Source organism: Elgaria multicarinata, chromosome 7 (genome assembly GCF_023053635.1).
Source record: "Elgaria multicarinata webbii isolate HBS135686 ecotype San Diego chromosome 7, rElgMul1.1.pri, whole genome shotgun sequence".
Taxonomy (NCBI): Eukaryota; Metazoa; Chordata; class Lepidosauria; order Squamata; family Anguidae; genus Elgaria; species Elgaria multicarinata.
The window spans coordinates 52,588,520-52,604,434 of NC_086177.1; the positions used below are offsets into that span (position 1 = coordinate 52,588,520).

The window sequence follows — 15,915 nt, forward strand, 5'->3', positions numbered from 1 at the left end:
TGGCCTGAGAGATTGGAGGAAGCCAGCAGTTCCCAGAAATGGCCAGCAGTCAGACTGACAACCACTACTGATGTGCTTACTCTCAGTATAGGGTATCAGAAGTCAACACTAAGCATTTTGAATTATGTTCAGAAACTAACTGGTACCAGTGTAGCAACTAAAGGACCAGTGTAACGCAGTCCCAATAACAAACCATGGGCGATTGTTGGGTTAACCCCTGAACAACCCAGAGTCCCGGGCCAGACATCACAACAACAACCTAGGAGTTGAGCCTTCCTGGGTTGTTGATTGAAGGAAGCAGCAAGCGCGTAGGAGACAGCATGCTTGCTTGCTGCCACTCAGCCAGGTTTTTTTTATTCAGGATTATGACATTTTCCAAGGGGTGGTCACCATCTTCATGATTTCTTACTAGTTTTGGCCCTTTGTTCATTCTATTCTTGTAGGCAGCTGATCTTGCTTCTAGATCTGTATAGTGCCAGAGACATATACGATTACCTGCGACCTATTTCTCTCAGCCTTTGTGCTGACAAAGTTTCCTCTGTTCGTTGGATTTCCTACAAGCTGGTATGAGCTAAATCATTGATATTAAAAATAGAATTTAATATAGTAACCATTTTAGCAGGTAACCTATGTATTGGACTCATTACATGTTTTTTAGGTTGGTGAAATGGTAAAGAAGCTATATAATGCTCCAACGCCAACATTTGTGGTCGACCTCATGAATGAATTGGTTGAAAGGTTCTGCAGATGCCCAAAATGGTCTGGTCGACAAACATTTGTCTTTATTTGTCAGGTAAGTTTTATATTTCCTTACTGCTGGTATCCAGCAACTTGCTTGGCACTTCTATTTTCAACACTGGATTATTTATATATGTGTGTGTGTGTGTGTGTGTGTGTGTGTGTGTGTGTGTGTGTGTGTTTTTGTGTATGGAGATAGTTACAAAAGGAATGAGAGGTGTGAGGGCTTAACTGGATTTTATTATCCCTGTTACTGTGCTCCGTACACAAAGGTAAAGAGCTCTCAGAGCTCACCACTGGTTAAGCCTTAATAACATTGATCTTTCTTTCGTTCTAATTTAATGTTTATTTCATTATCCAAAAGATAATTTGAAGCTTTCCTTGTAATTAGCTAGATGTATTAGAGCTGAGGGGAAAGGGGTGGGCAGGGAGGGGACAGCCCCGAACACAAGAAGCCTTAAAAGATGCAAACCCTCAAAAGGGTAGTGGCAGATATATATATTTTCCCCCATGGTATTTTGAGGCTTTGCCTCTTTTTCCTTCTTGTTTTGCTCAGCTGTATTAGTAGACAGGAGTCCTTGTGGGCTATTCTTGGAATCTGTATTGCTTTCTTTTCTACTGAAATTTAGAGTATTTGCTTCATCTTCCTTTCAGACTATTATAGAAGATGACTGCCTGCCAATGGACCATTTTGCTGAACATCTCCTGCCCCATTTACTGTACTTGGCCTCAGATAGAGTTCCAAATGTTAGAGTCCTACTTGCGAAAACCTTAAGGCAGACGCTTTTAGAGAAAGGTTGGTGGCACTACAGGCCTCGAGCGCTCTTGTTGCATTTCCTGTTCTGTAGAAAACTGTCAAATCTCTGCCCATTTCCTATGTGTATTCTTTTGCCGTATGTTTGTTGTTAGCCAATGAAAGTATTCTCATGCCATTATATTTTTATGAAGCCCGTCTTTTGCTTTGTACTAGATCTTAATGTTTGAAATACTTCTAGCTAGGAGGCAGTGAGATCTTCTAGGAGCCAGATTTGGGGAAGGGAGACATAAACCCAGTTTGCACAATAAGGCATGATGGGTTGGGATGCATACTGGCTTAGCACTGGGAATAATGTAGTGGCGGTTGCCGTGACATGCGAACACGGGGAGAGTGGTTTGTTGCCATGGATAAGAAGCCACCTGGAACCCATGGTTTGTAGTAGGGTTCTGGGATGGCTTGTTTACCTGCAGCAACAAGCCACCCTGCCCAGGTTCGCATATCCCAATAAGCCACAGCTTGAATATTCACAATGGTGGTTGGTATGCACTGCAACTCACCATGGCTTATTTAAACTGCGCTGGCGATCATACAAACCAGCCCATAGAGATTTTAGTGCACCATTGTCATTTGGTACACTTGTTGCTTTGGCCACCCCTAACTTGCGTTTGAAGAAAGGCTGCCTTTCTTCAAAAGCAAGTTCCGATTCTGGCTTTTGTGCATTACTAGAGGAAGTGCATTGCGGTTTGAGGGACAGTCTTCACTTGGGGCCTGGATGATGAGCTTAAGGGGGTGCTCTTAATCAGTTTTAAGGGGGGGGAAATGCTTTTCATTTCATGCTGGTCCTGTTTTAAGTTATAACCAGCACCTCGTATTGAGCCAGAAGGAAATAGGATCCTGCTCCCAGTATATGGACCTACTAAGGGTGGGTATGATTTTTTGTTAAACTATGACCGTAAGCATTTAAAGTGGGGTGAGGGTTGTTGTTGTTGTTGTTTTAAAGCATCTTATCTGGAATTGAATGTGAAAAAAATCATTTTCTCTATCAAAAGTGGAAAAACATTTGAGTTGTATTTGATGGTAGCTCTAATGGTGCAAGAACCCTCCCACCACTGGAGTTGTATGTGACACAGCCCATGCTGTTCAGCATCATTACTCAGCCCTCTAGAGAGGTTTGAGGAGGAGGGGGAAGAGAAAGATGGGCTGTGTGAGTTGTGTTCTGCTTGCATCACCATGTGAATCGTTAGTATTGGCTTGCTGTGTTGTTTGTATCTAATTTAGAGTTTGCGTGAGACGTGGCACTTCTAATTCCAATGCTAACTTCCCGCCCCCTTTCATTCTCTCTCTCCACACAGAATATTTTCTAATGTGTGTCAATTCTCATCAAGAAGCAGTGGAACAGACAATCGTGGCTCTCCAAATGGATAATGACAATGACGTAAAATACTTCGCAAGTATCCACCCCGCCAGTACCAAAATTGCAGATGATGCCATGAGCACAGCCTCTTCAACTTACTAAAAGTAATTCCTGAATGTTACTATAATTTTAATAAAAAACACACACACCAAACATTACAAAATGCAGGCAATCCTCAAGTGCTCCTAAAATGGATGACTGAAAACTCTTTTTCATGGAGAGACTCTCTTGCCAGACTTGACTTCAGTTGGATGTTGTTTAAACCTGAGACCAAGAATTTAGAGAGTCAAGGGAAAAAAAATAAACATTACCTGTTGAATCTTGACTCTAGAAAAACTTTGCTCAGAGGATTGTATTTGCCACCGGAGCCTTAAATCTTCTGTCTTCCTGAATATGTGAAACTTGAATGGGCTGAGCATTTTCAGTGTAGAAGGGATGTGATTCCCAGAGACCGGCATTTGTTTTCTCCTGAGGAGTTCACTTAGCAAACTTTTTTCTCCTTAGGAACTGATAGCTGAAATTCTCATAGCCTGTAAAGGCAGATTTGTACCAAGAAGCAAGAGACGCCTCCAGTATTAGCTATTAAAAGTTTTTATCCTTGAAAAGGTGTAATTTGTGTGCAGCTGGGCACATCCTGAAGTGTGAATAGTTTTGATGTGTGTAAATGAGGGAAAAGTAGAGATTTGGTGTTTGTTTTCTCACCTTAAGGGCTCAGTGCTAACACTAAACCAGAATTTGATTTTAATCCTTAAACACAGCATATTGCTGTATCCATTAGCAGAAATCTACACTGAGTACCTGTGTCCTAATGGTGTTTTTTTTCATGCTGGTCATGACCTGAAGGAAACGTATTAGCACATGTACTTCAAGTCAGGTATTTTTAACTTGATCATGATTGGCTCTGAGGTGCAACTTTTTCTTCATATACTGTACATATCTGTTACCACTCTTGGGAGTGCTGCAGTCTTTAATCATGCTATTTCAAACTGTTGTGTTAAAATGTTCTCTCCTTGTCCAAATAAAAAATTTATTAATAAGAGTGAATGCAATCTCCTTCTCTTAATACCACATAAAAGCTTGCAAATATGTAATGGTTTTATCAAGTCTCTCCTTTTCCTATTCTGATGATGTGCGTGCCTAAAATTGTGTGTTTAAATTAGCATGATGGTGTCACTGCATTTTAATGTTTATTCATGTTTTCCTCAAGATGAGAGGTGGATGTCCTGGCACAATTGGAAGAAGCACTTGTACAACCAGTACTGAAAGCCCAATCCAGGAGACATGAGGGAAAAGAACCCTGTTTGTTCAGGAGTCATAATGCAAAGCCAGGTTTGTGGACTGGGCTTTTGACTCCTGGATATGCGCACATACCTCTTCCTATTTAGATTGTGGCAGATGTGTGTGTTTATACCTGAACGCAAAGAGACATGATAGTTAACAAGGTGGCAGTTAAAATCACTAGAGTAGAACTACTTAACAACACCTTACTATGAATCCTTAGACCATAACCTGGCCTTCACGCTGCCTTGTTACTTTTCATCTTTGTTTGTATGTATTCTTTGTGTGTGCATGCATACACACATTTCTACATTAACCTGTGCTACTTAGATAAAGCCCTTTACACAAGGGCCATAGCCTGGAAGCTCTGAGAAGAGAGAAGTCCAGGCTACTGCCTGAGCATTAAAGTATGTTCAACTGGTTTGAATGAAATAATTTTTCATGAATTTGGGAAATCCTCCCAATAGTTGGCATAAGAAAATTGTTCTGGCTGAAAGTAGTATAGAAGTTACAGTGGTGGCCAAAATTGTGGACCCTTTTTGAAATTTTCATGTTTTGCAACTTTGCATGCCTATAGAAAATGTTCTGTTTGACGAAATTCAAATGTTTATATATCAATTGAAAGAGAATTTAATGCTGAATTCAGTACAAAAAAACGTTATGCTTACTTTGTCTAAAAACAAACACAGGTGTGATTGAGTGAAGATGGATTGGAATTGCAAACCCTACTGGCTAATCACAATCCTTGTTCTGGGGACCAATCACATGGCAGTAGCTGTGATATATCATGTTTCAAGTTGGGGAAAGTCAGTTTTGCTGTTTGTTCTGTAACTGAAGCGCAATTGAAGATTGTGTGAATATTTGAAGTATTTCTCAAATTAAAAATGTACGAACGTACATCATACATAGAACAATGGCACCAAAGAAAAGAGTTGATTGGACACCTAGGAAAAGAAGCAGGATTGTTGTATTAAGTGAATCAGGTCTTTCAATTGATACATAAACATTTGAATTTTGTGAAACAGAACATTTTCTATAAGCATGCAAAGTTGCAAAACATGAAAATTTCAAAAAGTGTCCACAATTTTGGCCACCACTGTGTGCTCTGGTATAGCAGAAAGGCTGGGTTGTAAAGTGGGAACATTGTGACTTGGGATGTACAGTTCAAACATTATCCAAATGTCATGCAGTCTCCTGGTGTTCATGTCCACCATGATAAGGGCTTACTGTTTAGATTCCACAAGCCAGTTGCAAACCACACATACAGTGTATCCCTAATGGCTACTACATTTCTTTGTCTTGTCAGTTTTGGTGTGCATAAAGCTGGTGCTTTTGGTGGTTTTGTACATTTTGTTAACTGTAGGCTCCTTTACTACCTGACTGGTTGTTTTGTATTTGTCTTTCTCTTCCATGGAGTTTGTCATTGTCTCCCACTCAAGGGGCTAACTGGATCTACACCTGTTTAACTTGAGCAAAGTTGCAAGATCAGACCAGTCATTGCACCACCCACACTGGTCTGTTGCATAAAGATAAGCTTGATCTGTATGCCCACCTCCATGTTCATGCAGCCTCTTTTATATTTTTTACCTATATCATTCCCACAGAAGGGTTAGAATAAAATGTCAAATGATTAATTTGCCCCATTGACCATATTAATGTGTTTAACTAATCCCTTTCTTTTAACTTATTTCCCCACCACTGACCATATTAATGTGTTTAACTAATCCCTTTCTTTTAACTTATTTCCCCATCACTTGGCTCCAACTGGAAAAACATTGGCCCTGTTCAGATGTCACACTAAGTCATGATGGTTAAGTTTTGAGCTAATCATGATGGCTTAGTGTGTCATTTGTAGGTAGTTTTTCCTAACCATGGTGGCTACATAATCAGGGTTTAACCACCCTTACTAGGCATGTGCTGCAAAAGGGTTAGTGGCCCCAACCATGGCTTAGTGTGTCATCTATCAGGACCCCATGGGTAAGCAAACACTGTCCTGGAGCTTAGCCACAAGAGCCGTCAAAAACAGGGCTGCCACTCCTGCTACCATGTGGGATCTCCATGGCACAGGATAAGAAGCAAATGGAGCACAAAGAACTCGCAAAATGTGCTTTTCCTTCATTGACTAAAGCATGAGAATGTGCAAATGCACTTTTGCGAAATTGCAAAAAATGCACATCCGCACACTTTAGCCTATGGGGGAAATGCCCATTTTAGCTGTTTTGCCTATTTTTTGAAAGAAAGAAGAATGGCTGCCTGCAGCTGGCTGTAGTGCCACTGAGGCCGCTGGGATACGTGATGGACCAGTCAGAGGATATGGATTTCTGTGGAGCAGTAGGTGATTAGGGTAACCACACTATGGAGCATGGGTCCCTGGTCACCTGGTGGGAGCACTTGGTGTAGATAGCGCTAACCACCCTTCTCCAAGTTAAATCTGAACAGAGCCGTGGTGTTTGATCATATGCCAAACCTGTTAGTGGGGAAAAAATTCTTGTTACATTTGCTGTATACCTTCTTTAGCAATTATGAAGTGCTCACAATCGTTTAAAAATTTAATCCACTTGCTGTTTTAATATTTTAATGCTGTGTACCAGGTGCCGCGCAGGAGTAGACTTTTATATTCACCTTCCATCTTTTAGCCCCATCTAGATGGGCGTCTCGTGTGTTTCTCCTCTTTTAAAAACAATGGTCACAGTGCAACTCACCTTAACTTGGAACATGAATCCTTGGAAGCTTAATTAAAATCAGCCTTTTCCTGCTCTAAAGGCAACCTTTCATTAGAACAGTGACTTGAGAAAAGAAGCAATGACTGGATAACTCTGAAATAACTAAGTACCTCATGGAACTTGCAAGACAACTTCCTCAGAAGAGCCTACACGAATCTGCAAACAGACTAGTATCCCTCTGTAACAAACCAGTGTGTGAGACTAACGGCACATCTGCCACTAAGAAAGCAAATTCATATTAAGCCAGTGAAAAGCAATCAAGTGGGATGTCTAAAAACAGTAATCTCTGTAACAGCTCTCTTGTCCTGCCTTAGAATGCTAGCTGAAGTAACCTTATACATCAAAGGACGCCTTGAGAGAGACCTCTTGTTAATGTTGGGACAAATACACCTTTGATAGGGAGACACAATTGACTTGGGGTGGGACACTCCTATGGAAACCAGCACAAGGAGCCACCACCTCTTGTGGACTTTAGGGCCAGAACACGTGTCATCCTTCATTAGGGGAAGGGGAACCTTGTAAAGTATTAAGAGTTATATGCTGAGGGATGGCAGGGGCACACACAGGATGCAGCCCCCTCAGCAGGTCTGAAAGAGCTTTCAAATTTGATTTCCAGCAACGTGGATGCATGGCAGAAGGCGACTGGCTATCTCCAAAGTATCGCTGCTCTTGCTCATTTCTGGTTCTCTGGACTTTTACTAAAAGCAGTACTCCTAAGTAAGTGGAGTGGGGGGAAGAATACCTTTTCTACAACGCTGTCACCTTTCCTGAGGAGAAAGACTATATGGATATCTCTGTAGGGGATATAAAATGTAGAGCTTCAGGGAACTCCAAGCAGCTCCAAAGAACTCCTGGTCCACAAGAAAAGTCAGAAGTGGTTTGGAAGAGCCCTCACTCATCCGTTGTAGAGGCCTTGTGCTGAACAATGGGGTGTGACCCAGTTGTGTGGAGTGGCAGGGCACCATGGGACCTAGAGAGGGAATATAAGCAATCCGCTCCTATCTCTCAAGATTTGGCCAACCATTACAAGTGAATGAGAATTTCTGGATGTGGGCCAGAGAAACCAGGGGCACTCCTATATTTGGTGTTTTCTACAGTCAAATTAATAAAAGCATTTGCAGATGGATGATGAATTTATTTACTTGATTAACATGGTCTTGACAAAATATAAGGTAACTGTCAGCAAGAGATTTGCTTGATGAACATGGATTATATAAAAGTTTTTCAATTTAATAGAAATTAGTGTGAATTAAAAAAAAGTTGAAATACTGCAAGAAAATATAAAAGGTATGTAACAGGCCAAGGAAAATGCTTTTACACACACATCTGACCAGTCTCCATAAATTCTTTTCTTCCAAGATTTTTTTAAAAATATGCTGTTCTCTGTAACATATCTCAAAAGTGTTATTAGTACAAAAATTAAATCACGGCCAATGATTCACAACAGTGCAATATGCAAAGGAAACAAATACATCAAAAATAAATATGCAGACTAGAAACTAAACAAGCAACAAGCACCCTGTGGAGTTCCGTTCAACATTACTGAGATGACCAATTCAGTTAAACTAGGTGTTTAAAAATGGTTGCTGCTGAAAGACAAAAACTACCCTAACATTCCAATTGCTGGCAACAATAAATAATCAAGCACAAGGCAGCTGAACCCTGATCTCCATCAGGAATCCCTTGGTCCAGCTCTTTGAGAACACTTGAATAGCTTGAACCTCTGTACACAGAAAGACACATTACCTGGTTAGGGTAGACATTTATCTTTCTGGGCCACCCTCTTTCATCACCCAGAAGTTTACAAATATGCTCAACCTTGGCTAGTGAGTGACCCACCACCTTCTCGAAAGTATGAGGAGCCACAACTCTCCCTCTGAGCCAGGAAGTGGTGGCTTGGCCTAGCCATCGCACTATGCTCCAGAGATGCTCCGAGGGCCTCAGAAGCACTGAATGAGTGTAGAGGACAATCAACCCTTCCATTTCCAACTCTTAAGCTTTAGTGGGCGGGCACTTATTTGCATCATGCCACACTTCCAAGCATCAGAAGCACAGTGCAACTATTGGAGCAACGCTGGAGTCCTCTTCCAAACTCAATGCTCCTCAGAAGCACAATATGGTGGCAGATGGGGTAGATGGCATCCAGCCCAGCTCCAAGCTTGGGAGGAAGGCTGGAGTTCTTTTGGATTGTACTGTACTTTGGAATTGATCTTAGCACCATAAAAGAACAGTGCAACAATCAGCTCTGACCCTTTCCCAAACTTGGAGCCTCTGTTGGGTCTTGTCCACAAATTTTGGGCTGGCTATCACCAAAGCATTATCCACAGAGATTTATCTACTGTAGAAATCAACTTTGAAGAAGGGAAGAAATGAAACTTTAGTCTGCATTAAGAGGCTGTTTACTATACACAGTACTTGTATTCCCACCGCTAACTAATTTGACATTCCCGTTAATCAATCCTATAATTAAGTGCATTGCCACGGTTCAACAGCTCTTAGTGGACACCTTTCATTTACAGGGATATGCTTATTTTTCATTTTAATTTAATATGTACTTTCATACAGGGTTTTTTTTAAAAAAAAAATTCTTAGGAGAAGGTGAAAATGTTAAATAACTAATGTTTTGCACTTGTAGACCTTCCACCTGCTCAGGACAAATCTATTTTATAAAGTTCCTGTTACCAAAAGGCACAAGCAAGAGTGAGTATAAGCAGAAATTACAATGAATGAGAGCAAAGTAATTCACAAAGCAAGTAATGTACAGTTATGGGTGGGTCTCCCAATTATCACACAAGAGCCACTTCACACAGGATGTTTTACCTACACGGTGTATTCATATGTGTTTTGCTACCAACAGTTTTGGATCCCAAACATGTTTGCACACAGGAAAATAGACACAACCATGATCTGCACATGACACACACATGGGTATGTGCTGCCTTGTAAATAATTCCATCAAAGTTACCAGTCTGATAAGAGGCTAGGAGCTTGAGTTTCCAATCCTGGCTTAAGAGGAAGAGAAGCCCCCTTCTCCGTGACCAGCAGGAAACTGCAGGCTACTACCCCATTAACAGGCTCGGAACAAAATGCCTTCCATCAAGTGGATAAGCGGAGAACGGAAGGAGCGATCTGTCCCTCTTCCGCCAGCCTGCTTGGCTTCCGTGCTAGTTGCAGAGAAAGGGGTTTTCCATTTTGCATGGAAACAAAGTAGACTGGCAAAAGATGGATGGCGCAATGTGTTCCTCTTCCCCAGTCTGCTCACTTGCCTGCATGCAATTCCTGGTTGCTAATGGCTACCAGGTGAGTTGTTAAATACCTGGCTTGGTATGTGGTTTTTCCTACACCTATGTAGTGAGTGTCATGTGTGAAGCAGCCCGTGGGCAGACAATTCTCATGCATTGTCACCCAAGACTGCTTCAAAGCGGTTAACTAGTTGTTTTGAAAGAACACCCCCCCCCCGAATCACTGAAGGTCACCTGAAGTCAACGTCTGACATGGCCAAGTAACCGCTCCGCTGCACCCTCCTGCCCACCTCTCATTGCTTTGTCCTTCCAAGTTACCTGAGCCTGATAGGCAGAAGCCACAGGTAGGAAGGAGACAAAATGTCTCCAGGGTGTAAAAGAGAAAGTATTTACAGAATATACAAGCCTCAGATTTACAGTAAGTTGCACAGTCCTGGCTTTGCCCAGGCAATATCCTGAATACCTTAGGAATCCAATTAAATTGGCGTTTCCTTTCGGTCTTTGCTTGGTGATGGCTTCACTGGCTCCTTGATTGCTTTTGGCGGCTCTTTTGCGGTCTTTGTCTCCGAGAGGACGTCTCTTGGCGGCTGCGGCGGCTGTGGCGATGTGCCTCCCCGCTTCTCAAGCTCTTCTTCTTCCTGCACCTGCTGCTCTGATTTTGCTCGCTGCATCTGCAAGAGCCGAAGCTGTACTCGCAGTTCAATGATGGCCTCACGCTCCTCATGAATCGCCTGGTTCAGATGGTTGTTCTTAATCTTTACCCAGCACAAAGGGGGAAAAGGGTCACTTCAATTACAATCAAGCAGCTACTTATGTGGCTAATGAATCATTAATAGGGGATCACTCATTGCCGCTTTGCCTTGGAAGGGGAACAAGAATGCTCACGGCAGAGCAAAAGAGGAGGGTGAGGCACATGGAAAAGCCAGCCTCAGGAAGAACTGGAAATTTATGACAACCAAGATTAAACCGCAACACAAGACACCCTGAACTCCCTGCTCCCAACTCTCTGCCGCTCAGTAAAAGAGGTCTTTGTAGTAATTCAAAGTTAAAAACCATTTTTAATAGTCACTGGAAAATTCTGTTTGAACGTTTCTAAAATGGTCTGTTTATATACAAGAGTTTTTACAGCTACACTTTATTCTGAAGCTCTATGCCTCCGAAAAGAATATTACGAAAGCTAAAGTAACGCGGTGGCTAGAATATGAAGTGGAAGTCTGCAGTTCAAATCCTGCCTTGGCTACTAACTCACGAGCAGTACAATCTTATACCTGTCTACCCCCACTGAGTTCTATGGGGCTTGTTCCCAGGAAAAGGAACGTAAGATTGCAGCCTAGATAGACTTTCTTAAGCCATTCTCTCTCCACCTCACCTTTCCAACTGCAAGATGGTAATAATATTGAACTACCTTTCAGATGGTTACAAAGTTTACTGAGATAGTAATTCAAAGCTGAACACCCTTAAAGGGCTTTGTAAAAGGCTATGTGAACATTAAACATTTCCGTTGAGATGTCAATTTCAAGGAGTTTCCTCAAATTTTATTTTGGGTCAGCTCTTCTAGTAGGGCAGTTTATGTGTGACAGTTAATCTACTCTATTGTATTGAAATTTACACCAGGCTCAAGTGGCTCAATTTCATTTGGAGGGTGGGGTAGATTTGCATGCCTTAAAGTTTAGCCAACAACAACAACAATGACAACAACACCTAGTTACTATTCGCATGGGCTAGGGTCTTGGAAAATAGACAAGTGCTCTCCTGTAAGTCCTCTCTCATTCAGGCAGTGGGGCCAAGCTCCATGGCACAATCCCCAACCCACTCTTCCCAATGTTCTCTAGGCACTTGGGAGACCAATGAAAATGCTGGATTAAGGTCTGAAGAAACAATGCAAGTTGCATGTTTTCACTGGAACAGGAAGCCTCCCTCTGGACTCAATCTTCCATCTACTGCATCCATCAGCTTCCCTAACCCACCTCATGAGATCACAAAACTGCCTTTCCAGCACTTCGGTGTATTACAGATTACACAGAGTGCTTTCGCCAGGGAGAGGGCAAGATTTTTGAATGGGAGGGAGATTCACTTCAAGCCCTCAACTGTCATTCCAGCAGGCTGTTTGGCGGGAGAGGAGAGAGGAAGCATGGCCATTCCACCAACGCTACTGAAAGACTTAACTTTTCCCCTCTTCCCTCCTCATTCCTTTTTCCTTGCATAACGTGTCTTTTTAAATTGTAAGCCTGCAGGCAGGGACTGTCTTGTTTTACTGATTATATATAAGCCACTTCAAGGCCATTCTGCCTCAGGAGCAGGATAAAATACTTCAAATAAAAATAAATAAATAAGCAAGCTTCTTGTCCAGAGAACCCACAAAAGGACATGGCCATATTTCCTGAAGGGAAGATTTATCAGGGTTGCCAAGTTATTTGCCAGTGCAGGTTTTTTTATTATTATTACTGGGGTGTGTGTGTGTGCTTCTCTACACTAGAAAATGGGTGAGTCCTAATAGAAGACATGATTATTTTCTACAGATTTTTTTTAATTACAGCTTTTTCATTGCATGGGAGACTGGAGTAGATTGCACACAGTTTAGAGTCAGTTTCATTTTCAAATTGTGCTTATCAAAGGCATTAGAAGGTTCTTAAACACATTTATGATTCTTAAATACAAAGGTAAGCTCTATAGGCAGCACCAGTACAAGAGCTAGTGTTGACTCCTGTGAGTGGGATTGTGTGTGGAATACCTGTTTTCTAGTGCCAACAAACAAGGATTCACTGAGGGGCATAGGCTAGTCTCTCGATTTGTAAAATGTTTGTGCAAGAGCAAATATAATAAAGGCTGCTGAAGTACTAAGCACTTAATTTGCCACATACAGAAGGCAAATATAGAACTATACAATTCAGTGCTTAAATTGTAAATGCCCAGCCCCCCACATTTTGGTTTCTTTTCTTTTTACTAAGTTATGCAAGATATTGCAGTTATTATAAAATACAGTAAAGTGGCCAAGCGTGTTTCTGACCTTTGGACACAGGTTCAAAATTTGAAAATATCTATTCTATACTTGCAAAACTAGCTGAGCACTGATTCAATTGCAATGTATCACTAGTCTTATTAAAATCTATGTAGCTCCATGTTCTATTTTTTTCTATTTTCCAAGTAAAACCAATGGAAATGAGTAAAGGACAGTTTTTCCATTACTCAAAACATTTTTTAATTGCCTATGCTGTAGGTATCCTTACAGTAATACTGCATATATATTCAAGACATTTTCAATTAAAATCAACTTACGCCTGCCAAATTACGATTATTTTGTAATTTTGATGCAAAACATATCTACCTTTAACAGTCACATTTCTAATTATAAAGGTATACCATTCTTTGAATAGAAAAGTTCTAACCAATCAGAAAGCTATCAACAGAAACAGCATAAACAGTGCAACTCTCTCTGCATCTATTCAGAAGTAATGAGATTTACTCCCAGGTCACTGGGTAGAAGATTGCAGCCTGAGAGAACAAGCCCCATCTGAGGCCGTGTTCTCAGAACACATTATCAAAAATCACAGAGTTGAAACAGCAGTGGAGGCTGGTTGCTCCGAGTTTCAGTCAGAATCCTTCACACTTTGGATAGCTCCTTCAGAGTTCTGACTGAAACCCGGAGCGGATTCACCACCCACTGACAACAGAGCCACCAGCCTCCACTGTGAAATGGATCTCAAAGGTCATCTCATTCGACCCACTGTCTCTGTGGAAAATGTGCTGCTGCAGCATCCCTGATAGGTGGGCCATCCAGCCTTGACTTGAAAAGTTCTGATGACGAAAGAGAGTCTACCGCTTTCTGAGGCACACACTGTTCCACAATTGATTCATGTCAAGGAGGTAGCTTCCAATTTCAGCAGCAAATTGACACTTTTTCCCCTTTTCCCTAGCAAGCGTTCATTATGCTGTGCAACGGTTGGTTTATGCTAGTGCTGGGGCACAGTTGGATATTACCCTGACAGTTCTTCCTAATGTTTAGTCGAAATCCTCTTCCTTGTAATTTGAACCCACTGGTTTGGTCCTATCCTCTGGAGCAGCCTTCCCTACAATCTGGTGCCCTCCAGATATTTTGGCCTTCACCTCCCATCAGCCTGAGCCACTGGAACCAATGGTCAGGAATCTTGGGAACTGTGATCAAAACATCCAGTGGGCACCAGGTTCAAGAAGGCTGTTCTGGAGCAACAGAAAACAAATCTGCTCCATCATCACCACCCAGAAAGCTTTGGCTAATAAAGAAAGAAAATCTATGTGACAGCCCTGCAAATCTTCTCCTACTGATTAAACCTCTCCCAGTTCTGCAGAAAGTTAAACAAATACGTAGTTTGCAAGAAAGCAGCGTCACCTCCAGTTCTTCATTCTGCCTTTGCAAATCTTCCAAGATTATCTGCAGCTCTTCCTCATCTTCGCTCTCGCTCTCACTCTCAGATGAATATTCTTCGGTTTCACTTCGACCATGCTGGCGACTAAAATGTACAAGCACAGATTTCTAGCATTTATCATTGCCGGCCTGGTCCGTTATATGACATTCTTCAAGAATCTTCACATAATGGACGCAATATGAAGCACAATTAAGTGTGCCCTGAAAAGTAACTATATATGAATATAAACGTTCAAGGTACTATAGTTACAAAGAAGTTTCAAGGTACTACAGTTAGTTAGCTTACCTAATGGGTTAGAGCTACTATGAAAACATAGAACAGTTTCTGTTGATGGAGCTATTAAACTTACTGGATTTTAGTTAAATTCAAGCTAATAGTCCTTCAACTCAACTTCAGTGGAACTAGAATCTGAGCTATTGTTTTTAAAATGTTGTTTTAGAATTTAAAGGCAAACGTTGATCAGAAAAAAGTTGTGTTACCTTTGCATTTCAACTATTTCTGCTCTGAGGCGATCTATCTCCTCCTTCTCAGTGGCAATTTGTCGGCGCAAAAACTGTTCCATCGCCAGCAGCTCTTCTTGTTCTGTCAAAATCTCATTCTCCTGCAAGAGGCAATTAGATTATTTCAGTAGGTCCCCATATGAGGGATACTACACTGGGTGTTTTAATATGAGGGATATCATAATCACTAGCCCCTATACTGAGCTTGTTATTTTCTTTCTCAACCAAAACATAGTATAGCTTGGGATGCAGTTGAGTAGAAGAGGATGAGGGGAAGGGACATTTGTGTGTGTGATTTTGGGGGGAGCATAATGCCCCACAGCACAAAGACATCTCCCCATGTACTCTTCTAGACTGAGGCATTTCTTGCACATCCTTATAGGAGGAAGCACCTTTTTCTGCTTGATCTTTAATATACAAAAACAGATAAATGTAGCTACAGCTTTTATGCAGTTATATTTCCCACCCACCCACCCACCCACCACGCCCCTAAGTCTTAAACTCTTGAATGTTCTTAGCTCCAATGAAAAATCTAAGTGTGGTCTATTTCACAGAATCCCTAAGTAAACATGTTTGGAGTGTATTGTATGATTTTGTTGAGTTATGTTTGCAAAATGTAGGTAACTTTGCACTGGACTGTACCTTTTTTGGTGGATGGGAGGTGGGGCTGGGGCAAAGGAAGGATGAGGAAGAAGGAATGAAGGAGGGGTTGGTTGGTGTTTTGGAGGCACCTAAGGAACTGCTTTGGTATATCTGTTTGGAAATAGGGAAAGAACTGAGGATAGTACAGAATGGTGAAAGAACTTGCTACTGAAAAACTAAAGAACCAGTAGCATTAGTACGGACGGCCAATGATGCTG

General features: G+C 41.6%; 2 protein-coding genes across 3 annotated transcripts in view; one reads left to right on the forward strand and one right to left on the reverse strand.

Moving 5' to 3' along the window:
- The window catches only part of PPP4R1 (protein phosphatase 4 regulatory subunit 1), a 40,655-nt gene extending 36,707 nt beyond the window's left edge, over positions 1-3,948 (forward strand). The window contains exons 17-20 of the mRNA XM_063130564.1: positions 444-564; positions 659-793; positions 1,393-1,534; positions 2,848-3,948. Of these exons, the coding sequence (XP_062986634.1) occupies positions 444-564; positions 659-793; positions 1,393-1,534; positions 2,848-3,011 (562 nt within the window). The 3' untranslated portion in view covers positions 3,012-3,948. The remainder of the gene's footprint in view (positions 1-443; positions 565-658; positions 794-1,392; positions 1,535-2,847) is intronic.
- Positions 3,949-9,489: 5,541 nt separating this feature from the next.
- The window catches only part of RALBP1 (ralA binding protein 1), a 32,357-nt gene continuing 25,931 nt past the window's right edge, over positions 9,490-15,915 (reverse strand). For both annotated transcript variants that reach the window (XM_063130559.1, XM_063130560.1), the window contains 3 exons: positions 15,035-15,156; positions 14,519-14,639; positions 9,490-10,907 (listed from right to left, as the gene is read on the reverse strand). In XM_063130559.1, the coding sequence (XP_062986629.1) occupies positions 10,629-10,907; positions 14,519-14,639; positions 15,035-15,156 (522 nt within the window). In that variant the 3' untranslated portion in view covers positions 9,490-10,628. The remainder of the gene's footprint in view (positions 10,908-14,518; positions 14,640-15,034; positions 15,157-15,915) is intronic.